The 27,408-nt window shown below is 43.5% G+C and overlaps 1 protein-coding gene across 3 annotated transcripts in view; it reads right to left on the bottom strand.

The window, feature by feature from the left end:
• Positions 1–5,664, bottom strand: part of LOC106592162 (insulin-like growth factor 1 receptor) — a 224,523-nt gene extending 218,859 nt beyond the window's left edge. For 2 of the 3 annotated variants that reach the window (XM_082958038.1, XM_082958037.1), the window contains exons 1-3: positions 4,529–5,661; positions 3,547–3,736; positions 2,792–3,165 (exon numbers count right to left, since the gene is read on the bottom strand). In XM_082958038.1, the coding sequence (XP_082814164.1) occupies positions 2,792–3,165; positions 3,547–3,736; positions 4,529–4,622 (658 nt within the window). In that variant the 5' untranslated portion in view covers positions 4,623–5,661. Of the gene's footprint in view, positions 1–2,791; positions 3,166–3,546; positions 3,737–4,528 lie in introns of all 3 variants that reach the window. The other variant, XM_082958036.1, reaches the window with a different exon arrangement.
• Between the last annotated feature and the right edge of the window lie 21,744 nt (positions 5,665–27,408).

Raw genomic sequence — 27,408 nt, 5'->3', positions numbered from 1 at the left:
TTTGAAGGCAAACCGCAAATTCTACTATTGAGCCTAATCCTTATTGTGGTTAGCTACACAACACATAACCCAGTCGAGCCTCACTAGCCAGATGAAGCTAGCTGGCTGCTTATAAATGTTAGCTATGGGCAACAGGGTTAAGTAGCTGGCCATTTATTTTCATGAACTGAAGTTCAATTTCAATGGGCGATCAAGAATACTTACAAGGATTCCTAAATCATTGCTAAGAATAATGAAAATGACAGCAGTTTCAACTGGTCGGTTGTTTCAGGCTGGTTGTATTGGTGCTAGCTAGGTACCAAGCTAAAGCTAGCTACCCCAGAAGTTGCGGTCGAACAAAGTAAGCGTATTTTTTTTTTAATACAGCTTTGACAGCGCTACTGTATATTTTCTGACACGTAAAGACCCAAACGGCGTTCCATAGTATGTATGTATGTCGTGAAGCTAATAGCAGTGACTCTATTACTGTGTAACTCCAGTAGGGAAACATCTGAAAAATAGCGCACTTGGTTGTGTGTACCGGTGCTCGACCAGTCGGCGAAAGCCAACATCACCAACGACAGAGAACGGTTGATTGTCAAGGGCAATGAATTCCATTATCTTGGCTTTAATGGATTTCGCCTTTGAGTTGTTTCGCTGAAATGTTTTTACTCTTTCAAATGACTGCTCGACTTGTTGACTGCTTGATCCACACAGCAGATATTGTGGGCAAGGTTAGGAATGTTGTGATGCACGTGTAGCGCAACATTTTACATGGCGTCATTGTCATATAGGTATGCACGGTAGCTTTGACATCGGTTTTTAACATCGGCGTTAAACTAAACAATCGGCCGATACCGATATTGGCATTTTTAGCTAATAATCGTCCGATTCCCATATGTACACCGGTATATCGTGCATCCCTAGTCATAACCAACTTCAATGGGCAAATGAACCTTCGATGGCCACTGGAGAAGCTCCTCACGGATGAATCCTGGTTTTAACTGTACCAGGCAGTTGGCGTCGTGTGGGCAAGTCCCATGGTGGCGGTGGGGTTCTGGTATGGGCAGGCATAAACTACGGACAACGAACACAATTGCATTTTATCGATGGTAATTTTAATGCACAGGGATACCGTGATGAGATCCTGAGGCCCATTTACGTGCCACACATCTGCAACAATCCCCTCATGTTTCAGTATTATAATGCATGGACCCATGTCACAGGGATCTGTACACAATTCCTGGAAGCTGAAAACATCCCAGTTCTTCTTCCAGACATGTCACCCATTGAGCATGTTCAGGATTCTCTGGATCGACGTGTACAAAAGCGTGTTCCAGTTCCCACCAATATCCAGAAAATTCGCAGTCATTGAAGAGGAGTGGGACAACACAGGCCACAATAAACAGCCTGATCAACCCTACTTGAAGGAGATGTGTTGCGCTGCATGACATCCTGTTGTCTGGTTTTAGATATGCCATTAGGGTACTGAAGCAGACATCCTCTACCATTGACAATGGCTGAATATCAAGTGCAATCATTTCTGTAATCAGCGCTGTGATTTTCTCACTACGTCCATTATCGCACTGCTGTCAACAACAGGTTGGGTCTCACGTTGCCTCTCTCATCATTGCCCCTGTACAGTCACTGTAGCTCAGTTCCACCTCTGAGTCCGCATCTCATCACCTTCTCATTTAACGTCTCAGAGAGTCTGCATCTCATCACCTTCTCATTTAACGTCTCAGAGTATTGTCACAACGGGCTGCTGTCACTTCCCAGTCTCACTCATGTTTCCATGACGATGGCGTTCGGCATTGTTGCATTTACATTTTTTAAATGTAACCTTTATTTAACCAGGCAAGTCAGTTAAGAACAAACTGTCATTTACAACGATGACATACGACCCGCATTAGGATTTTTATTTTCTACTTTATGACAATCGGGGCTTGTTAGTTTTGTGATAACAGTACTGTGAATTACATTTTGTCTATATACACACACACACATGTAACAGTGTAGGTTCCATCCCTCTCTTCGCCCCAACCTGGGCTCGAACCAGGGACCCTTGCACACATCAACAACTGACACCCACGAAGCATCGTTACCGATCGCGCCACAAAAGCCGCGGCCCTTGCAACGCAAGGGGAAACCCTACTTCAAGTCTCAGAGCGAGTGACGTCACTGATTGAAACGCTATTAGCGCGCACCACCGCTAACTAACTAGCCATTTCACATCGGTTACACACACACACACCTCGTTTTTCATTTATGGATTTTTTCCCCGTAATTTTAAACATTTACGTCATTTAACAGACACTCTTATCCAGAGCGACTTACAAATTGAAGATCCCAATGTCTAATGGTCAGTGCCCATTTCTGCCACTTTATTGAGCTGACAAGCTTCAGTCTACTCAGCCCTCACCCTAGAAGCAGTAGCAGTTAGTTCACTCTCCTCTCTGACTGGTCTACTTTCATTGGGCGATAGTGTTCAGTATCGCTCTACCACGCCAAGGCAAGATAGGTTTACAGCCATGTAAAGAGCGCCCTCTTCAGGACAAATATACATTTTTGAGCATTTTCTCAGAAATCTTATAAAAATTGGTCCTCGTAGTCGGCCGATAATATCAGCTTTATAAACATACACATGGCAAGTTCCTCTCAAAAACTTCCCACTTAGCATGTTGAAATAAACAAGCAACAAGCCTTTTCACTTGAGAAAATATCGAGTGCATTGTGAACCAAACCAAATCAGCTAGCCACACTCATTCAAACAGTGGACGAGGACGGATAGAAAACCTGAGCCTTTTCCTACCTTTCTGGCAGTGGTTGGAGGTCCAGCAGCGACAGTTGAAGTTGTCATTGAAGATCGTCTTGATGCATTGACGACTATCTTCCATGATGCCTGGACACACGTCGCCGCACTCCTTACTCTGTTTATTCCCCGCTATGAAGTTATTAAACTCAGCGTCCATGATAAGAGACCAGTCAATCGAGTCCAGGTAGCAGAGCTCGGGGTTCTTCTCGATCCGGATGGCTCCTCTAGTGATGTTCTGGAGGCTGTAGAGGCCGATGTCCTTCAGAGAAGTCATCTCAAAGATCACCAGGGCGTAATTATAAAAGAGATTACGCCCTCGGATCACCGTGAGGTTAGGGAACAGGGTGGACAGGGAGTCCAGGCCCGAGACTCTGAATAAAAATCCAAATCAAAACTTTGTTTAAAGTGCATTTAAAAAATAAAAAAAGCAACACAGTTTACATCAAAACAACAACATAAAAGAGATAAAAGAAAAACAAGTTGGAATAATCAAAAAGATAGGTATAAAATAATAGTGAAATCATTGAGAGGTAGAATATTGTACATTTTTTTACATTTTAGTCATTAAGCAGACGCTCTTATCCAGAGCGACTTACAGTAGTGAATGCATACATTTCATACATTTTTTATTTTTTTTTCTGTGCTGGCCCCCCGTGGGAATCGAACCCACAACCCTGGCGTTGCAAACACCATGCTCTACCAACTGAGCTACAGGGAAGGCCGTGTAGAAGGTGTGTATCTGGCCCGCTAACCTGAACAGCAGCAGGTAGTCAGTGATCATGGTGAGTTTGGGGAAGGAGAGCGATCGGAACACTTCCTGGTTGAGGTTGTAGTTCTTGTCTCCTATTAGGAGGATCTGGAGGTAACCCTCGACAATCGTACAGTTCTCCAGGCGACGGAACTCACTGATGTCATTACCGATGTCGATGCTGGGACCACAAACTGGAGAGAGGAAAAACAACGGAAGAGACTTAATGTACTTTTCAATTTCTTCTAAAGCCCAATAAAGCATTGTAGAGAGCTAGAGAAACAGACTTAGCCTAACATAATGATCGCTTTCATGGTAGAGATGAGTTTGAAATCATTTCAATATTCTAATAATATGATACATTTATCGGATATTGGAAATACATGGGTTTTTTATTTACATAAGAGAAGGCTACTTAAGGCAAAAAATGAACGGAGGGTGGTTGGTCGGGGTGGACGTTTAATGCAAACCAGAGGTTGTGTGTTCAAATCTCATCACAGACAACTTTAGTTAACTTTTCAACTACTTACTACGTTTTTGCTACTTAGCAACTACTTAGTATGTAAGCTAACCCTTCCCCTAACCTGACTCACAACCAACGCTTGTCACCTAGCTAACGCTAGCCACAACTAATTAGAATTCGGAACTTAATTTTCAAAAAATGTCTAACATTGTACTTTCTTCAAATTTCTAACCTCATACGAAATGTAATTCGTTACTTCCACAAATGAATACAAAAACGTAACACATTATACTAAACAGAAAGTGGTTTTACGTACAGAATAACATGACGTGATGAGACCAGGTTGTCCCTGTAGGTCCATTTTCACTACATTTCATTCAACTAACAATGGTTGTCTAACTCTACAACAAGATGAACAAGTGGGAGCAAAGAGGAGTTGTGCATTAAGATATATACACACACACACATGTTATCAATTAAGTTAGCTAGTAGTTACCTAGAAAACAATTTTAAAACCACTTACTTTCTCCATTTGCGGGCTGAAGGCAGATCGCGGAGACACACAGCAGCAGACCACAGAACAAGGTCAAATGATCCTTTTCTGTCAAAGACTTCATTCCGGTAAAATAAACTCCGTCCCAGCTTCAGAAACAAAAAACGGGGCATGAGCCAATTAATTAATGGTCTCTTCTCAAGCCCACAAAAAAAACACCAAGAACGTGGACTAAAGTGAAAAAATTAATAATAATAATAATAAATGCGTTGTTCCCTGACTTTTATTCCTAAATGTTGACTTGTTAGTAACGTCGGAAGCCAGAGACTAGCTAGCCGTTGCTAACACCGTTGCTAACTCCGATGCTAACTCCGATGCTAACTCCGATGCTCAATGTGTTGCGGAATGTCTTGAGTCCACTGCGGGGTGGTTTCAATCCAGCAGGAAAACAACGATACGTGAAGGTCTTCGGTCGCTATCCTATAATTATCACAAAAATCACTCAACGTTTGGTTTAACACAGACAAAACCACTCATGTGATGAATGAAATGTTAGAGAAAAAGAAAGACATTGCTGACGCATGTTATCACTTGACAATCCGCATCTTTTCGACTCCATTTCTTAAAAAAAAAGCCACTTTGCTCGCTTGAATGCGCTGTTCGCTAGGCGAGGGAGAAAGTCCTCCAACGTGGACGGGAGAGCAGGCTCGGTTCGGCTTTGATGGCGGTATGCTTTAGATAACACATGAATGAAAAAAAGACACCTCCTCGAGTGAGACACATGATGTTTGATCCAAAATATCCACCAGGACGAAAATGGATTCAACAAACTGCAGCCCCCGTGTCTCCCTCCTCCGTCTTCACCCTCATACAGGCAGACTAACCATTTAAATCCATTTTCCAGCACGGAGAAACGGGATGATTTCAATATCTTCAATGTTCGTTTAGATTCAGACCCTTGTAGTATATCTGCTTTTAGTTATCGATTATAAACCGTTTTCTTATCTCTTACAACGTCAGTCAGCGGCTCCCGGTTGGCGAGATCACATCACGGTTTTAGTCCGCTCGGTGGGATGGATTCAGCGCTGTAAACAAGGCTTTATGTTTCGTTCAGACACACCGGAGGCTGCTACGGTCTACTAGGCTGGAAGGAAAACCTGGAGAAAATCCAGGAGTGGCTTTGATTTATCCTCTCACAGATGCTCACCAGCTTGTAGTCCTAAAAAACACGGAAATGACTTACCTCTGGTTGTTTAGCCATTGCTATGGAGAAAGTTAATTGGGAAATAGGGTTTTGGGATAAACGCCAAAAAGAAGGTCTGAGGTTAACACAGGCTTATGAGATATTATACGTTTTTTCTATGAGATAATATCATGTCACTTTATATCATGTTTTCATACCCTACAATACTCATCTCATATGTATATACTGTACTCTATACCATCTACTGCATCTTGCCTATGCCGTTCGGCCAACGCTCATCCATATATTTTTATGTACATATTCTTATTCATTCCTTTACACTTGTGTGTATTAGGTAGTTGTTGTGGAATTGTTAGATTACTTGTTAGATATTACTGCATGGTTGGAACTAGAAGCACAAGCATTTCACTACACTTGCATTAACACCTGCTAACCATGTGTATGTGACCAATAAAATTTGATTTGATTTGATTTGCACGACCTTTATGAATTAAGAAGACTTTATGTGCTTTTTTTTAATTACATAAATGCTTAAAAATGAACAAAAAGTGAATTCTCATTGAACAAAACATTTAAGATCTCCTAAGCCTGTGCTTAGCTTACCACAGATCTTATGTTCATCTTTTATCCAACATCCCAACAAAAACTAACCCATGGCGGAGTTAGGGCCTACAAACAAAGATGCCATTACTGTTTCCCTCTGGGCTCAGCACCGTACTGTTATGATTAAAAAGATACCATTACTGTTTCTCTCTGGGCTCAGCACCGTACTGTTATGATTAAAAAGATACCATTACTGTTTCTCTCTGGGCTCAGCACCGTACTGTTATGATTAAAAAGATACCATTACTGTTTCCCTCTGGGCTCAGCACCGTACTGTTATGATTAAAAAGATACCATTACTGTTTCCCTCTGGGCTCAGCACCGTACTGTTATGATTAAAAAGATGCCATTACTGTTTCCCTCTGGGCTCAGCACCGTACTGTTATGATTAAAAAGATGCCATTACTGTTTCCCTCTGGGCTCAGCACCGTACTGTTATGATTAAAAAGATGCCATTACTGTTTCCCTCTGGGCTCAGCACCGTACTGTTATGATTAAAAAGATGCCATTACTGTTTCCCTCTGGGCTCAGCACTGTACTGTTATGATTAAAAAGATACCATTACTGTTTCCCTCTGGGCTCAGCACTGTACTGTTATGATTAAAAAGATGGCGTTACTGTTTCCCTCTGGGCTCAGCACCGTACTGTTATGATTAAAAAGATACCATTACTGTTTCCCTCTGGGCTCAGCACCGTACTGTTATGATTAAAAACAACAATGATGTAATGAGTAGAAATATTAACATTCTAACAAGCTACATATTGATTTAGAACTGGGCGATATGGACTAAAATCCATCTTGCCATAAATTGGCTGATTTGGTGCGATAAGGATAAATAGAACAATACCTACAGAACAGCCATCTGCACCACAGATTTTCCACCAGTTATCTTTAAACTAGTACTACTAATGTGATGGCTGTAACAATCAGTTGTTCCATTGTTGTTCCACTTCCATCGTTGTTCCACTTCCATTGTTGTTCACTTATTTAATTTTAAATGTGACATTTCTCTAGTAGCCTAGAGGCTACTTATCATAATGAACCATATCAGCTAAATGCCTAGGGATAAGTGATCGGTATGATTGGTCCATCATTTTCCAACACGGTAGTTAGTATCCACTCAGTCACACATTCAGTCCTTAGGGGTCTTGCCTTGCCCATCCAAGGACTGAATTGGATTGTTAGTATTGACAGTGTCACGGCCTAGGGATGAGCATGAGAAATGGAGTGCTCAAACGGACACCAGAACTCACTCTAGACCAGAGATCAGTTGGGGTTTTTAGACTGGTAAACTATTTTGTGGAATGTGGTTTGTGGCTGCCTGTTCCAGGCAAGTTACATTTCTGTCCGGAATTGTTTAATTTGCTTTGACTCTAGTGTTCCATTAGTACGTGTGCATTTGCAGGGAACAAGGGAAAATAAACCAGGCCAAGTATTCGTTCTTCTCCCTAAATTCATTTTCTCCTCCTTGTCTCACTCACTCAATTGCGTTCAAACCACTCCCTCTACACGTGTTCTTAATGCCCACACAAGCTCCTGCTAGGCCGACAGAAATAAATGCCTATAAAAACACGTCTATAAAAATGTATCTAACTGACAGGATAAACAAGCTACATTCCTTGCCAAATTACGACAGTTTTAGCACATATAAAAAATGCTAACTATGCTAACTGCTAGTAACATTTAGAACAGGCTAAGCTAGGCTAGGCTAGGCTACTATGCGAACTGCTAGTAACATTTAGAACAGGCTAGGCTAGGCTACTATGCGAACTGCTAGTAACATTTAGAACAGGCTATGCTAGGCTATTATGCGAACTGCTAGTAACATTTAGAACAGGCTAGGCTAGGCTATAACCCCCCTCTAAACATAGACAGGTTCCACACTAGTAACATTTAGAACAGGCTAGGCTAGTGTGAGATCTGAACTAACTATTTGTTTGCATAACATATATAAAATAACGGAGAAGCTATGCTACAATATTAAGTATGTATAAACTACAGATAATTGCATACTGCTGTGTGTTTGAGGAAGTGGCTCATGTGATGGTGGGTCAGGTGGAAAGAATGCTGATGCTTTAAAACAGGGTTTTGCAAGAGCTTTTTGCAGAATAACAGCAATAACAGGATATAGGTGAAATGTACATACAGGGGGGTGTAGGGGTTTTAGAGAACTGTGCATTGTGCAGTCACAAGATAAGTCAACTGCCAAAGACAACAACTTCGCCTGGCAACAGGAAGTGCATCACGAGGCTGGGACCAGCCTGCACGCCAACAATAGGATGAGTAAGTTTAAACCATGCTCATCCTCCCTCTGACAGGCCAGCAGTGAGCGGGAACTATCTCTGTCAGAGTATTTAAGGAAGAACAAAGGATGTGTCGTTCAGTTCTCTGTTTTGCCCTGCATGGTGTTACAGTGAGGCCGTATATACGAACATCATATTTACCATTCAAGTGTTTGCATTAATTAAAGTACAAAGAAATCAGAAGTTACTCTGTGCTGACTATTTTTGTTCTGATACCAGATTCGAATTGATGCGACCCTAACAGTAGGCTACTATGCGAACTGCTAGTAACATTTAGAACAGGCTAGGCTAGGCTACTATGCGAACTGCTAGTAACATTTAGAACAGGCTAGGCTAGGCTACTATGCGAACTGCTAGTAACATTTAGAACAGGCTAGGCTAGGCTACTATGCGAACTGCTAGTAACATTTAGAACAGGTTAGGCTAGGCTACTATGCGAACTGCTAGTAACATTTAGAACAGGCTAGGCTAGGCTACTATGCGAACTGCTAGTAACATTTAGAACAGGCTAGGCTAGGCTACTATGCGAACTGCTAGTAACATTTATAACAGGCTAGGCTAGGCTACTATGCAAACTTCTAGTAACATTTAGAACAGGCTAGGCTAGGCTAGGCTACTATGCAAACTGCTAGTAACATTTAGAACAGACTAGGCTAGGCTACTATTAGAAATGCTAGTAACATTTATAACAGGCTAGGCTAGGCTATAACCCCCCTCTAAACATAGACAGCTTCCACACTAGTAACATTTAGAACAGGCTAGGCTAGGCTATAACCCCCCTCTAAACATAGACAGGTTCCACACTGAAAATATGACAAAACATTAGACAGAGCATATTTTCATCAGAATCATTAAGCCGAGGCCTACTCACCAGACAGATGTCCTGGCCATAATTCATCACCATGCAGTGTTCAATGTGGAATTGTTCATACATTTAGACAATTTAGAAAAACATGCAGAATAAACTAAATTGAACATCTCGAAAAGAAGACAGATTTTGGTTAGCTTGAGATTCTTCAAAGTAGCCACCCTTTGCCTTGATGACAGCTTTGCACTCTCTTGGCATTCTCTCAACCAGCTTCATGAGGTTGTCACCTGGAATGCATTTACATTTTTCTTCTTAATGTGTTTGAGCCAAACAGTTGTGTTGTGACAAGGTAAGGTTGGTATACAGAAGATAGCCCTATTTGGTAAAAGACCAAGTCCATATTAGAGAAATGACAGACATAGAGACATAGAGAAAAGAGAAATGACAGTCCATCATTACATTAAGACATGAAGGTCAGTCAATCCGGGAACATTTCAAGAATGTTAAACATTTCTTCAAGTGCAATTGCAAAAACCATCAAGCGTTATGATGAAACTGGCTCTCATGAGGACCACCACAGGAATGGAAGACCCAGAGTTACCTCTGCTGCAGAGGTTAAGTTCGGTAGAGTTAACTGCACTGCACTGCCCAAATAAATGCTTCACAGAGTTCAAGTAACAGACACATCTCAACATCAACTGTTCAGAGGAGACTGTGTGAATCAGGCCTTCATGGACGAATTGCTGCAAAGAAACCACTACTAAAGGACACCAATAGGAAGAAGAGACTTGCTTGGGCCAAGAAACATGACCAATGGACATTAGACCAGTGGAAATCTGTCCTCTGGTCTGGAGTCCAAATTGGAGATTTTTGTCTTTGTGAGACGCAGAGTAGGTGAACGGATGATCTCCGCATGTGTGGTTCCCACCGTGAAGCATGGAGGAAGAGGTGTGATGGTATGGGGATGCTTTGCTGGTGACACTGTCTGTGATTGATTTAGAATTCAAGGGACACTTAACCAGCATGGCTACCACAGCATTCTGCAGCTTAGTTTGCGCTTAGTGGGACCATAATTTGTTTTTCAACAGGACAATGACACAACACACCTCCAGGATGTTTAACCTGTTGGGGGTAGGGGGCAGTATTTGCACAGCCGGATAAAAAACGTACCCGATTTAATCTGGTTATTACTACTGCCCAGAAACTAGAATATGCATATAATTATTGGCTTTGGATAGAAAACACCCTAAAGTTTCTAAAACTGTTTGAATGGTGTCTGTGAGTATAACAGAACTCATATGGCAGGCAAAAACCTGAGAAGATTCCTTACAGGAAATGACCTGTCTGACAAGTTCTTGTTATTCTTGGCTCTCTTTAATGAAAACTGAGGATCTTTGCTGTAACGTGACACTTCCTACGGCTCCCATAGGCTCTCAGAAGGCGGGAAAAAGCTGAATGATGTAATTCCAGCCACTGGCTGAAAAACATTAGCACTTTTGGTAAGTGCTCTATCAGAGGACAATGGGACGGAGGCGCGTGCACGAGTCGACCCCATGTTTTTATTTTCTCTCTCTTTGAACCTAAACACGCTTTCCCGGTCGGAATATTATCGCTTTTTTACGAGAAAAATGGCATAAAAATTGATTTTAAACAGCGGTTGACATGCTTCAAAGTACGGTAATGGAATATTTAGAAATGTTTTGTCACGAAATGCGTCGTGCGCATCACCCTTCTTTACCATTCGGATAGTGTCTTGAACGCACGAACAAAACAGAGGATATTTGAACATAACTATGGACTATTTTGAACCAAACCAACATTTGTTATTGAAGTAGAAGTCCTGGGAGTGCATTCTGATGAAGAACAGCAAAGGTAATAACATTTTTCTTATAGTAAATCTGACTTTGGTGAGGACTAAACTTGGTGGGTGTCTAAATAGCTAGCCCTGTGATGCCGTGCTATCTACTTAGAATATTGCAAAATGTGCTTTCACCGAAAAGCTATTTTAAAATCGGACATAGCCAAGTGCATAGAGGAGTTCTGTATCTATAATTCTTAAAATAATTGTTATGTTTTTTGTGAACGTTTATCGTGAGTAATTTAGTAAATTCACCGGAAGTTTGCGGGGGGTATGCTAGTTCTGAACGTCACATGCTAATGTAAAAAGCTGTTTTTTGATATAAATATGAACTTGATTGAACAAAACATGCATGTATTGTATAACATAATGTCCTAGGGTTGTCATCTGATGAAGATCATCAAAGGTTAGTGCTGCATTTAGCTGTGGTTTGGGTTTATGTGACATTATATGCTAGCTTGAAAAATGGGTGTCTGATTATTTCTGGCTGGGTACTCTGCTGATATAATCTAATGTTTTGCTTTCGTTGTAAAGCCTTTTTGAAATCGGACAGTGTGGTTAGATTAACGAGAGTCTTGTCTTTAAAATGGTGTAAAATAGTTATATGTTTGAGAAATTGAAGTAATAGCATTTCTAAGGTATTTGAATAACGCGCCACGGGATTCAACTGGCTGTTGAGTAGGTGGGACGATTTCATCCCACCGACCCTAGAGAAGTTAAGGGCTATATGGCCAAGAAGGAGAGTGATGGAGTGCTGCATCAGATGATCTGGCCTCCACAATCACCCGACCTCAACCCAATTGAGATGGTTTGGGATGAGATGGACCGCAGAGTGAAGGAAAAGCAGCCAACAAGTGCTCAGCATATGTGGGAACTCCTTCAAGACCGTTGGAAAAGTATTCCAGGTGAAGCTGGTTGCGAGAATGCCAAGAGTGTGCAAAGCTGTCATCAAGGCAAAGGGTGGCTACTTTGAAGAATCTCAAAAATAAAATATATTTGAATTTGTTTAACACTTTTTTGGTTACTTCATGATTCCATATGTGTTATTTCATAGTTTTGATGTCTTCACTATTATTCTACAATGTAGAAAATAGTAAAAATAAAGGAAAAACCCTGGAATGAGTAGGTGTGTCCAAACTTTTGACTGGTCCTGTTTATGGGATGATTGTTATCTGTGATGGTAAATTAGGCATTGTTATCTGTGATGGTTATGGTAAATTAGGTATTGTTGTCTGTGATGGTTATGGTAAATTAGGTATTGTTGCCTGTGATGGTTATGGTAAATTAGGCATTGTTGTCTGTGATGGTAAATTAGGTATTGTTGTCTGTGATGGTTGTGGTAAATTAGGTATTGTTGTCTGTGATGGTTATGGTAAATTAGGTATTGTTGTCTGTGATGATAAATTAGGTATTGTTGTCTGTGATGGTAAATTAGGTATTGTTGTCTGTGATGGTTGTGGTAAATTAGGTATTGTTGTCTGTGATGGTTATGGTAAATTAGGTATTGTTGTCTGTGATGGTAAATTAGGTATTGTTGTCTGTGATGGTTATGGTAAATTAGGTATTGTTGTCTGTGATGGTAAATTAGGTATTGTTGTCTGTGATGGTTATGGTAAATTAAGTATTGTTGTCTGTGATGGTTATGGTAAATTAGGTATTGTTGTCTGTGATGGTGATGGTAAATTTGGCATTGTTGTCTGTGATGGTTATGGTACATTAGGCATTGTTGTGCGCTGTTGCCATGAATAGATAAATGCACCAATATTTGTTTCCATTGCAGGTCTTTTTGTATTTGTGTTTTAGTTTTCCCATCTGAGTACTTGAACAGTCAAAACATTTAAATTGCCCATCCTTAGCATGGACATCCACAGAGACTTCTAACAGAAATCAATGATGGACGTTAGAAACTGCAACAAGAAACCAACCAGAAACCAACCAGAATCCAACCAGAATCCAACCAGAAACCAACCAGAAACCAACCAGAATCCAACCAGAAACTGCAATCAGAAACTGCAACCAGAAACCATCCAGAATCCAACCAGAATCCAACCAGAAACTGCAATCAGAAACTGCAACCAGAAACCATCCAGAATCCAACCAGAATCCAACCAGAAACTGCAACCAGAATCCAACCAGAAACTGCAACCAGAAACTGCAATCAGAATCCAACCAGAATCCAACCAGAAACCAACCAGAATCCAACCAGAAACTGCAACCAGAAACTGCAACCAGATTCCAACCAGAAACCAACCAGAAACTGCAACCAGGAACCAACCAGAAACCAACCAGAATCCAACCAGAAACCAACCAGAATCCAACCAGAAACTGCAACCAGATTCCAACCAGAAACCAACCAGAAACTGCAACCAGGAACCAACCAGAAACCAACCAGAATCCATCCAGAATCCAACCAGAATCCAACCAGAAACGGAGAGGTAAATTGACCCCAAACCAGACTAATAAATTAGAACAACCTCTGTTTATATCTAAATCTATATTTATGTGTATTTCTGAATCCAAGTCCTTTATTTCCAGTCTTATCAGAGCGTACAGCCTGATTCTTTCCGTGGGTTCTGATAGAGACTGGGTTTAAGGATGGGTCCGGTACCCCCCTGTATATAGCCTGATCCTTTCCGCGGGTTCTGATCGAGGCTGGGTTTAAGGATGGGTCCGGTACCCCCTGTATATAGCCTGATCCTTTCCGTGGGTTCTGATCGAGACTGGGTTTAAGGATGGGTCCGGTACCCCCCTGTATATAGCCTGATCCTTTCCGTGGGTTCTGATAGAGACTGGGTTTAAGGATGGGTCCGGTACCCCCCTGTATATAGCCTGATCCTTTCCGTGGGTTCTGATCGAGGCTGGGTTTAAGGATGGGTCCGGTACCCCCTGTATATAGCCTGATCCTTTCCGTGGGTTCTGATAGAGACTGGGTTTAAGGATGGGTCCGGTACCCCCCTGTATATAGCCTGATCCTTTCCGTGGGTTCTGATAGAGACTGGGTTTAAGGATGGGTCCAGGATTCTTCACTAGCTGTGTTCTAGCTTCATTCTGTCAGATTTACACATCAGCATCGCGTTGGATATTGGCTTGTAGTTGTTTGGTAGTTCTTTATACCAGAACAATGTTGCTGCAATGATACGAAGGTTTTAGTCAAATGGCTAACCAGACTATTTGCATTGACCCCTGTACCGGTACCCCCTGTATATAGCCTCCACATTGACTCTGTACCATAACACCCTGTATATATTATTAGTTTACTGCTGCTCTTTAACTACTTGTAACTTTAATTTCTTATTCTTATCAGTATTTTTTAAAACTGTATTGTTGGTTAGGGGCTCATAAGTAAACGTTTCACTGTAAGGTCTACTACACCTCTTATATTCAACATTTCACTGTAAGGTCTACTACACCTGTTGTATTCAGCATTTCACTGTGAGGTCTACTACACCTGTTGTATTCAGCATTTCACTGTGAGGTCTACTACACCTGTTGTATTCAGCATTTCACTGTAAGGTCTACTACACCTGTTGTATTCAGCATTTCACTGTAAGGTCTACTACACCTGTTGTATTCAGCATTTCACTGTAAGGTCTACTACACCTGTTGTATTCAGCATTTCACTGTAAGGTCTACTACACCTGTTGTATTCAGCATTTCACTGTAAGATCTACACCTGTTGTATTCAGCATTTCACTGTAAGATCTACACCTGTTGTATTCAGCATTTCACTGTGAGGTCTACTACACCTGTTGTATTCAGCATTTCACTGTAAGGTCTACTACACCTGTTGTATTCAGCATTTCACTGTAAGATCTACACCTGTTGTATTCAGCATTTCACTGTAAGGTCTACTACACCTCTTGTATTCAGCATTTCACTGTGAGGTCTACTACACATGTTGTATTCAGCATTTCACTGTAAGGTCTACTACACCTGTTGTATTCAGCATTTCACTGTGAGGTCTACTGCACCTGTTGTATTCAGCATTTCACTGTGAGATCTATACCTGTTGTATTCAGCATTTCACTGTGAGATCTATACCTGTTGTATTCAGCATTTCACTGTAAGGTCTACTACACCTGTTGTATTCAGCATTTCACTGTGAGGTCTACTACACCTGTTGTATTCAGCATTTCACTGTGAGGTCTACTACACCTGTTGTATTCAGCATTTCACTGTGAGGTCTACTACACCTGTTGTATTCAGCATTTCACTGTACGGTCTACTACACCTGTTGTATTCAGCATTTCACTGTGAGGTCTACTACACCTGTTGTATTCAGCATTTCACTGTGAGGTCTACACCTGTTGTATTCAGCATTTCACTGTGAGGTCTACACCTGTTGTATTCAACATTTCACTGTAAGGTCTACTACACCTGTTGTATTCAGCATTTCACTGTGAGGTCTACACCTGCTGTATTCAGCATTTCACTGTGAGGTCTACACCTGTTGTATTCAGCATTTCACTGTAAGGTCTACACCTGTTGTATTCAGCATTTCACTGTAAGGTTGTAACATTTCACTGTAACATTTCACCTGTTGTATTCGGCGCATGTGACTCTATACATTTTGATTTGATTTGATTTAGTGGTGGTGTTTCTTCCAGTGTAACTAACATAAATGTCGCCACCTAGTGTCATTCGGCTGTATAACACCATGCCTCTAGACGGGGACTCCACACTGAAGGCCTGGTGCATGGGGCTGGCTGCTCAGAGTCACGCAGCCACTGGGTATATCACCATGCCTCTAGACGGGGACTCCTCACTGAAGGCCTGGTGCGTGGGGCTGGCTGCTCAGAGTCACGCAGCCACTGGGTATATCACCATGCCTCTAGACGGGGACTCCTCACTGAAGGCCTGGTGCGTGAGCCTGGCTGCTCAGAGTCACGCAGCCACTGGGTATATCACCATGCTTCTAGACGGGGACTCCTCACTGAAGGCCTGGTGCGTGGGGCTGGCTGCTCAGAGTCACGCAGCCACTGGGTATATCACCATGCCTCTAGACGGGGACTCCTCACTGAAGGCCTGGTGCGTGGGGCTGGCTGCTCAGAGTCACGCAGCCACTGGGTATATCACCATGCCTCTAGACGGGGACTCCTCACTGAAGGCCTGGTGCGTGGGGCTGGCTGCTCAGAGTCACGCAGCCACTGGGTATATCACCATGCCTCTAGACGGGGACTCCACACTGAAGGCCTGGTGCGTGGGGCTGGCTGCTCAGAGTCACACACCCACTGTGTATAATGCACTTATAAAACACAGAGTAGACACACTGTAACTAATGACGGGAAACATATAGATTGAATATATATGTATATATATATATATTGCATGTTTTAGTGTTTTTTTAATAGATATATTTTCTCCAAACAAGTCAAATTCTTTAGAATCTGAATTTGATTGTTTGAAGAAACGTGCAGTGGAGAAGAGGCGTCGTATGTGTTCTCTGAGATGCTCGATACACACAGCCCTCGGACCAGGAACAAGTTGTATTCTCAGTGGTGACAAAGTGTTGTGATTAGTCACATGCTTCCTTTCTACTTGATGGTTAAGTAGGCTTACTTATTGGGATTTATCTTGTTTAATTACCCTGAGATACAGAACCTTATCCAAACCCAACCTACCTCATTATATTGGGATTTATCTTGTTTAATTACCCTGAGATACAGAACCTTATCCAAACCCAACCCAACTCATTACATTGGGATTTATCTTGTTTAATTACCCTGAGATACAGAACCTTATCCAAACCCAACCCATCTCATTACATTGGGATTTATCTTGTTTAATTACCCTGAGATACAGTTAGTGGAGGAGAGGAGAGGAAGAGGGAGAGGGAGAGGGAGAGGGAGAGGGAGAGGAGAGGAGAGGGACCGGGTCAGGGTTTGTTGGTGGTCTGTACTAGAACACTGTGAAATTTGAAGAGAGGAGAGGAGAGGAGAGGAGAGGAGAGGAGAGGAGAGGAGAGGAGAGGAGAGGAGAGGAGAGGAGGGAGGGAGAGGAGAGGAGAGGAGAGGAGAGGGACAGGGTCAGGGTTTGTTGATGGTCTGTACTAGAACACTGTGAAATAGGAAGAGAGGAGAGGAGGACAGGGTCAGGGTCTGTTGATGGTCTGTTGGTGGTCTGTACTAAAACACTGTGAATGAGGAAGCCAGTCAGACAAAACCCAGACTGCGTCCCAAATGCCACCCTATTCCCTACATAGTGCACTACCATGGGGCAGTGGTCCAACGTAGTGCAGCACATAGAGAACGGGGCTCCATTAGGGCCACAGTGCCAGTGGACTGTAGAAGAGTCCCTGACGGTTGGAATGACCCCCATCAATGTAACTCTCTTTCATCAGCCCAGATAGAAAGAGAGAGAGGAACACAAAGACCTGAACATTACCTCAACTCTGGCAAGCACTGCTCTCCTCGCATTCCTACAATCACCACAGAAACAAACAAACATTAAAGGGTGTATCCCAAACAGCACCTCCAAAGGGGCCCACAGGGCTCCTGTCAAAAGGAGTGCACTATAAAGGGTACAAGGTTCCATTGGAACACACACCCTAAAATACTGACTATCAGTGAGACAGTGACCACCCAAGACTACCCAATACAGTGTGTCACCAACAACAGTTCAACAGAGGACAGTCTGTACCCGCATGAGGCACAATAACATTGGTACATACATGTTTGGGAACTTTTAAATGAATGATATATATATATATATAGCCATTGATTCAAGAAGAATAGAACTTACTGATGCCGCGTGAGTTTAATTTAACTGTTGTTCACCATCAGAACCTAAAATAGAAGCTCGTTTACCTGAATATGTTTGGCTGTTTACGCTGCATAACTGTCACGTTCTGACCTGTAAAGGTGTGATTTGTTAGTGTTTAGTTTGGTCAGGACGTGGCAGGGGGTATTTGTTTTATGTGGTTCAGGGTGGTTGTGTGTATGTGTCCATGTAGAGAGGGCTATTTGATTTATTTAGTCCAGGGTTTTCGTTATTGTCCTATGTTAGTTTATTTCTATGTTCTGTCTAGTCATTTGTATTTCTATGTTTAGTTAATTGGTGTTGGGGCCTTCAATTGGAGGCAGCTGTCTATCGTTGCCTCTGATTGAAGGTCCTATAATTAGGGGTGTGTTTGTATGGTGGATTGTGGGTAGTTGTATTCTGTTTTGTGCTTATCACATGACAGAACTGTTAGTGTCGTTTCTGTTAATTGTATACGTGTTTATTTTGTTTCTCCTTCTTATATATTAGAAAGAGAAGATGAGCATACACTTCCCTGTTGAGTCTTGGTCCTCCACACATGACAACCGTTACAATAACATGTAGAAGTTGTCCTGTCTATGTTTAGATGAGCTGACTGTTAAATCCTCCCATTCCTGTAAGCTGGTTTGTTGTTGTTTTGAACTGCACATTTCTACAGCTGACGATCAGAGAGACCGGGACCACCCACACTAACCAGCATAGTGAGGCAGTTACCGTCTGTACCAGCATGACCCCCCCCCCCCGTCCACTGAATGTTGTGCCTGTCAACTTGCATTTGTTAAATCCTCATAACGCGTGCCCATGCCGGCTGGGCCAGGCCCACCTACCTTGACCGCCTCTGATGCTCTCCTTCTCCTGGGACACTCATGTTGAAGTAACCCTATTTGAGTTCCAAATGGCACCCTATACCCTATATAGTGCACTACTTTTGACCAGAGCCTATTGGGCACCCTATTCCCTATATATAGTGCACTACTTTAGACCAGAGCCCTATGGGACACTATTCCCTATATAGTGCACTACTTTTGACCAGAACCTATAGGGCACCCTATTCCCTATACATAGTGCACTACTTTAGACCAGAGCCCTATGGGACACTATTCCCTATATAGTGCACTACTTTGGACCAGAACCTATAGGGCTATCTAGGGAATAGGGTGCCATTTGGAATGCATCCCCTGTTTACTACCAGCAGGTCCCACATGGTAATGAGCATCTGTTTGTTGTTAACTATGTGCTCATACAGGAAGAAGGGCATTTTGGGAGGAAGTAATGCATGATGTGAAAAAGGAAGGGCTGGAGCCTCTAAAGCGCTAATGATGGACTCTAAATGTTGAAAACAGGAAGAGCTGGGGCTTCTAAAGAGCTAATGATGGACTCTAAATGTTGAACACAGGAAGGGCTGGGGCTTCTAAAGCACTAATGATGGACTCTAAATGTTGAAAACAGTAAGGGCTGGGGCTTCTAAAGAGCTAATGATGGACTCTAAATGTTGAACACAGGAAGGGCTGGGGCTTCTAAAGCGCTAATGATGGACTCTAAATGTTGAAAACAGGAAGGGCTGGGGCTTCTAAAGAGCTAATGATGGACTCTAAATGTTGAAAACAGGAAGGGCTGGGGCTTCTAAAGAGTTAATGATGGACTCTAAATGTTGAACACGGGAAGGGCTGGGGCTTCTAAAGCGCTACAGACCTACCACAGATCTGACTTGCAGTGGTGTAACCACGGCTGCAGACCTACCACAGATCTGACTTGCAGTGGTGTAACCACGGCTACAGGCCTACAACAGATCTGACTTGCAGTGGTGTAGTCCTATTTATTTCGATGAGGGAGAGCAACAAATATGTAAACGAGTCATAATTTCACCAATCAAAGTTTGTACTGACAGATGTACTGTAGCCTATCAGGGCTCTCCAACCCTGTTCCTGGAGTACTACCGTCCCGTAGGGTTTCACTCCAACCCTGTTCCTGGAGTACTACCGTCCTGTAGGGTTTCACTCCAACCCTGTGTCGTGGACGAATCAGAATTAGTTGGGTAACATAGATAATTAAGATGTTTTATTAGTATAATATGCTTATTTGAGGTACTTGTCATTAGAAAGTGTCCATTGGACTCTGGTGTCTTTTCAGTTGCATGTCTACATTAGCTGGGGCTCAGACACTTGGGGCCCAGAGAGAGGAGAGGTCAGACTTGTCGTCATGGGAATGTGTCTTTACCTATGCTTAAACCATGTGAAGGGATGGCGTGATTACTGGGGAACCAATGACTTGTCTCCACAATGTCTGTGAGCAAGTCACACCCTCCTTTTCCTTATTGTGGGGAGGTTTATGGCAGTGTCTGGGACCATGGTCTCTTAGATCTCACACTTATCCTGTGATAATATATGGCCTAGAGGCTCACTCCCTCCAGTGAGCCTGTCCAGGAGTGGGGTCAAGAGGGGGTTTGCTTGAGATTGGAGTATCTAGAGTTGACAATTGATATATGCCATTGGATGAAATAGTTCTGTTCAATACCGTACCAGGGAGGGACAGTTCTAAGGAGACCAGATACTGGGCTATACCATTAATCCTGTTGACATAGCAGTTACTGTCTGATGTGTTTTATGGATATCTGTCATACAAAACTTAACCTTTGTGAACTGTTACTAAGTATCTGTGGTTTGTCAATGTACATTGAAGGGGCTGTATCGTTGCTATAAAAGATCCCTGAGCCATTCTGTAAGCACCTCATTAAATGATTCATTCGAGAGAATGCATTGGTGGGGTCAAGAACTTTTGCAAAAGTATCTTAAGTATTAAAGATGTAGTTTTAACTCGGACTGGTGTGTTTGTAAATCCTCATTTGGTAATGCGGAAATTAGCCACCACACCTGTTCCTGGAGTACTACCGTCCTGTAGGGTTTCACTCCAACCCTGTTCCTGGAGTACTACCGTCCTGTAGGGTTTCACTCCAACCCTGTTCCTGGAGTACTACCGTCCCGTAGGGTTTCACTCCAACCCTGTTCCTGGAGTACTACTGTCCTGTAGGGTTTCACTCCAACCCTGTTCCTGGACTACTACCGTGCCGTAGGGTTTCAATCCAATCCTGTTCCAGGAGTACTACCGTCTCGTAGGGTTTCACTCCAACCCTGTTCCTGGAGAGCTACCGTCCTGTAGGGTTTCACTCCAACCCTGTTCCTGGAGTACTACCGTCCCGTAGGGTTTCACTCATATCCTGTTCCTGGAGTACTACCGTCCCGTAGGGTTTCACTCCAACCCTGTTCCTGGAGTACTACCGTCCTGAAGGGTTTCACTCCAACCCTGATCCTGGAGTACTACCGTCCCGTAGGGTTTCACTCCAACCCTGTTCCTGGAGTACTACCGTCCTGTAGGGTTTCACCCCCACCCTGTTCCTGGAGTACTACCGTCCTGTAGGGTTTCATTACAACCCTATTCCTGGAGTACTACCGTCCAGTAGGGTTTCACTCCAACCCTGTTGGGGGACTATTAGACAGAGTAAACAGATCTTGGTAATGGGGACTATTAGACGGAGGAAACAGATCTTGTTGAGGGGGACTATTAGACGGAGGAAACAGATATGGTTGAGGAGGACTATTAGACGGAGGAAACAGATCTTGGTGAAGGGGACTATTAGACGGAGGAAACAGATCTTGGTGAGGGGGACTATTAGAAGGAGGAAACAGATCTTGATGAGTGGGACTATTAGACGTAGGAAACAGATCTTGATAAGGGGGACTATTAGATGGAGGAAACAGATAATGGTGATGGGGACTGTTAGACGGAGGAAACAGATCTTGGTGAGGGGGACTATTAGACGGAGGAAACAGATCTTGGTGAGGGGGACTATTAGACGGAGGAAACATATCTTTGTGAGGGAGGGACTATTAGACGGAGGAAACAGATTTTGGTGAGGGGGACTATTAGACGGAGGAAACAGATCTTGGTGAGGGGGACTATTAGATGGAGGAAACAGATCTTGGTGAGGGGGACTATTAGACGGAGGAAACAGATCTTGGTGAGGGGGACTATTAGAAGGAGGAAACAGATCTTGATGAGTCGGACTATTAGACGTAGGAAACAGATCTTGATGAGGGGGACTATTAGATGGAGGAAACAGATCTTGATGATGGGAACTATTAGGCGGAGGAAACAGATATTGATGATGGGAACTATTAGGCGGAGGAAACAGATCTTGGTGAGGGGGACTATTAGACGTAGGAAACAGATCTTGGTGAGGGGGACTATTAGACGTAGGAAACAGATCTTGGTGAGGGGGACTATTAGGAGGAGGAAACAGATCTTGGTGAGGGGACTATTAGACGGAGGAAACAGATCTTGGTGAGTGTGACTATTAGAAGGAGCAAACAGATCTTTGTGAAAGGGACTATTAGACGGAGGACACAGATCTTGGTGAGGGGGACTATTAGACGGTGAGGGGGACTATTAGACGGAGGAAACAGATCTTGGTAACGGGGTCTATTAGACGGAGGAAACAGATCTTCCTGAGGGGGACTATTAGACGGAGGAAACAGATATTGTTGAGGGGGACTATTAGACGGAGGAAACAGATCTTGATGAGGGGGACTATTAGACGGAGGAAACATATCTTAGTAAGGGGGACTATTAGAAAGGGGAAACATATCTTGATGAGGGGGACAATTAGACGGAGGAAACAGATCTTAGTGAGTGGGACTATTAGACGGAGGAAAAAGATATTGTTGAGAGGGACAGTTCGACGGAGGAAACCGATCTTGATGAGGGGGACTATTCGACGGAGGAAACAGATCTTGGTGAGGGGGACTATTAGATGGAGGAAATAGATCTTGGTGAGGGGGACTATTAGACGGAGGAAACAGATCTTGATGAGGGGGACTATTAGACGAAGGAAACAGATATTGTTGAGGGGGACTATTAGACGGAGGAAACAGATCTTGCTGAGGGGGACTATTAGACGTAGGAAACAGATCTTGGTGAGGGGGACTATTAGGAGGAGGAAACAGATCTTGGTGAGGGGGACTATTAGACGGAGGAAACAGATCTTGGTGAGTGGGACTATTAGAAGGAGCAAACAGATCTTTGTGAAAGGGACTATTAGATGGAGGACACAGATCTTGGTGAGGGGGACTATTAGACGGTGAGGGGGACTATTAGACGGAGGAAACAGATCTTGGTAACGGGGTCTATTAGACGGAGGAAACAGATCTTCCTGAGGGGGACTATTAAACGGAGGAAACAGATCTTGATGAGGGGGACTATTAGACGAAGGAAACAGATATTGTTGAGGGGGACTATTAGACGGAGGAAACAGATCTTGATGAGGGGGACTATTAGACGGAGGAATCATATCTTAGTAAGGGGGACTATTAGAAAGGGGAAACATATCTTGATGAGGGGGACAATTAGACGGAGGAAACAGATCTTAGTGAGTGGGACTATTAGACGGAGGAAAAATATATTGTTGAGGGGGACAGTTAGACGGAGGAAACCGATCTTGATGAGGGGGACTATTAGACGGAGGAAACAGATCTTGGTGAGGGGGACTATTAGATGGAGGAAATAGATCTTGGTGAGGGGGACTATTAGACGGAGGAAACAGATCTTGATGAGGGGGACTATTAGACGAAGGAAACAGATATTGTTGAGGGGGACTATTAGACGGAGGAAACAGATCTTGCTGAGGGGGACTATTAGACGTAGGAAACAGATCTTGGTGAGGGGGACTATTAGGAGGAGGAAACAGATCTTGGTGAGGGGGACTATTAGACGGAGGAAACAGATCTTGGTGAGTGGGACTATTAGAAGGAGCAAACAGATCTTTGTGAAAGGGACTATTAGACGGAGGACACAGATCTTGGTGAGGGGGACTATTAGACGGTGAGGGGGACTATTAGACGGAGGAAACAGATCTTGGTAACGGGGTCTATTAGACGGAGGAAACAGATCTTCCTGAGGGGGACTATTAGACGGAGGAAACAGATATTGTTGAGGGGGACTATTAGACGGAGGAAACAGATCTTGATGAGGGGGACTATTAGACGGAGGAAACATATCTTAGTGAGGGGGACTATTAGAAAGGGGAAACATATCTTGATGAGGGGGACAATTAGACGGAGGAAACAGATCTTAGTGAGTGGGACTATTAGACGGAGGAAAAAGATATTGTTGAGGGGGACAGTTAGACGGAGGAAACCGATCTTGATGAGGGGGACTATTAGACGGAGGAAACAGATCTTGGTGAGGGGGACTATTAGATGGAGGAAATAGATCTTGGTGAGGGGGACTATTAGACGGAGGAAACAGATCTTGATGAAGGGGACTATTAGACGGAGGAAACATATCTTAGCGAGGGGGACTATTAGAAAGGGGAAACATATCTTGATGAGGGGGACTATTAGACGGAGGAAACATATCTTAGTAAGGGGGACTATTAGAAAGGGGAAACATATCTTGATGAGGGGGACAATTAGACGGAGGAAACAGATCTTAGTGAGTGGGACTATTAGACGGAGGAAAAATATATTGTTGAGGGGGACAGTTAGACGGAGGAAACAGATCTTAGTGAGTGGGACTATTAGACGGAGGAAAAAGATATTGTTGAGGGGGACAGTTAGACGGAGGAAACCGATCTTGATGAGGGGGACTATAAGACGGAGGAAACAGATCTTGGTGAGAGGGACTATTAGATGGAGGAAATAGATCTTGGTGAGGGGGACTATTAGACTGAGGAAACAGATCTTGATGAGGGGGACTATTAGACGAAGGAAACAGATATGGTTGAGGGGGACTATTAGACGGAGGAAACAGATCTTGATGAGGGGGACTATTAGACGGAGGAAACAGATCTTGGTGAGGGGGACTATTAGACGGAGGAAACAGATCTTGGTGAGGGGGACTATTGGACGGAGGAAACAGATCTTGGTGAGGGGGACTATTAGACGGAGGTAACAGATCTTGGTAATGGGGACTATTAGACGGAGGAAACAGATCTTGTTGAGGGGGACTATTAGACGGAGGAAACAGATATGGTTGAGGAGGACTATTAGACGGAGGAAACAGATCTTGATGAGGGGGACTATTAGACGGAGGAAACAGCTCTTGGTGAGGGGGACTATTAGACGGAGGAAACAGATCTTGGTGAGGGGGACTATTAGAAGGAGGAAACAGATCTTGATGAGTGGGACTATTAGACGTAGGAAACAGATCTTGATAAGGGGGACTATTAGATGGAGGAAACAGATCATGGTGATGGGGACTGTTAGACGGAGGAAACAGATCTTGGTGAGGGGGACTATTAGACGGAGGAAACAGATCTTGGTGAGGGGGACTATTAGACGGAGGAAACATATCTTTGTGAGGGAGGGACTATTAGACGGAGGAAACAGATTTTGGTGAGGGGGACTATTAGACGGAGGAAACAGATCTTGGTGAGGGGGACTATTAGACGGAGGAAACAGATCTTGGTGAGAGGGACTATTAGACGGAGGAAACAGATCTTGGTGAGGGGGACTATTAGAAGGAGGAAACACATCTTGATGAGTCGGACTATTAGACGTAGGAAACAGATCTTGATGAGGGGGACTATTAGATGGAGGAAACAGATCTTGATGACTGGAACTATTAGGCGGAGGAAACAGATATTGATGATGGGAACTATTAGGCGGAGGAAACAGATCTTGGTGAGGGGGACTATTAGATGGAGGAAATAGATCTTGGTGAGGGGGACTATTAGACGGAGGAAACAGATCTTGATGAGGGGGACTATTAGACGAAGGAAATAGATATTGTTGAGGGGGACTATTAGACGGAGGAAACAGATCTTGATGAGGGGGACTATTAGACGGAGGAAACATATCTTAGTAAGGGGGACTATTAGAAAGGGGAAACATATCTTGATGAGGGGGACAATTAGACGGAGGAAACAGATCTTAGTGAGTGGGACTATTAGACGGAGGAAAAATATATTGTTGAGGGGGACAGTTAGACGGAGGAAACCGATCTTGATGAGGGGGACTATTAGACGGAGGAAACAGATCTTGGTGAGGGGGACTATTAGATGGAGGAAATAGATCTTGGTGAGGGGGACTATTAGACGGAGGAAACAGATCTTGATGAGGGGGACTATTAGACGAAGGAAACAGATATTGTTGAGGGGGACTATTAGACGGAGGAAACAGATCTTGCTGAGGGGGACTATTAGACGTAGGAAACAGATCTTGGTGAGGGGGACTATTAGGAGGAGGAAACAGATCTTGGTGAGGGGGACTATTAGACGGAGGAAACAGATCTTGGTGAGTGGGACTATTAGAAGGAGCAAACAGATCTTTGTGAAAGGGACTATTAGACGGAGGACACAGATCTTGGTGAGGGGGACTATTAGACGGTGAGGGGGACTATTAGATGGAGGAAACAGATCTTGGTAACGGGGTCTATTAGACGGAGGAAACAGATCTTCCTGAGGGGGACTATTAGACGGAGGAAACAGATATTGTTGAGGGGGACTATTAGACGGAGGAAACAGATCTTGATGAGGGGGACTATTAGACGGAGGAAACATATCTTAGTGAGGGGGACTATTAGAAAGGGGAAACATATCTTGATGAGGGGGACAATTAGACGGAGGAAACAGATCTTAGTGAGTGGGACTATTAGACGGAGGAAAAAGATATTGTTGAGGGGGACAGTTAGACGGAGGAAACCGATCTTGATGAGGGGGACTATTAGACGGAGGAAACAGATCTTGGTGAGGGGGACTATTAGATGGAGGAAATAGATCTTGGTGAGGGGGACTATTAGACGGAGGAAACAGATCTTGATGAGGGGGACTATTAGACGGAGGAAACATATCTTAGCGAGGGGGACTATTGGACGGAGGAAACAGATCTTGGTGAGGGGGACTATTAGACGGAGGAAACAGATCTTGGTGAGAGGGACTATTAGATGGAGGAAATAGATCTTGGTGAGGGGACTATTAGACTGAGGAAACAGATCTTGATGAGGGGGACTATTAGACGAAGGAAACAGATATGGTTGAGGGGGACTATTAGACGGAGGAAACAGATCTTGATGAGGGGGACTATTAGACGGAGGAAACAGATCTTGGTGAGGGGGACTATTAGACGGAGGAAACAGATCTTGGTGAGGGGGACTATTGGACGGAGGAAACAGATCTTGGTGAGGGGGACTATTAGACGGAGGTAACAGATCTTGGTAATGGGGACTATTAGACGGAGGAAACAGATCTTGTTGAGGGGGACTATTAGACGGAGGAAACAGATATGGTTGAGGAGGACTATTAGACGGAGGAAACAGATCTTGATGAGGGGGACTATTAGACGGAGGAAACAGCTCTTGGTGAGGGGGACTATTAGACGGAG

The sequence above is a fragment of the Salmo salar genome, chromosome 11 (assembly GCF_965601325.2).
Source record: "Salmo salar chromosome 11, fSalSal1, whole genome shotgun sequence".
In the NCBI taxonomy this organism is placed as follows: Eukaryota; Metazoa; Chordata; class Actinopteri; order Salmoniformes; family Salmonidae; genus Salmo; species Salmo salar.
The sequence above is the reverse complement of the archived record's forward strand: the minus strand, read 5'-3'. Positions and strand labels throughout refer to the sequence as shown.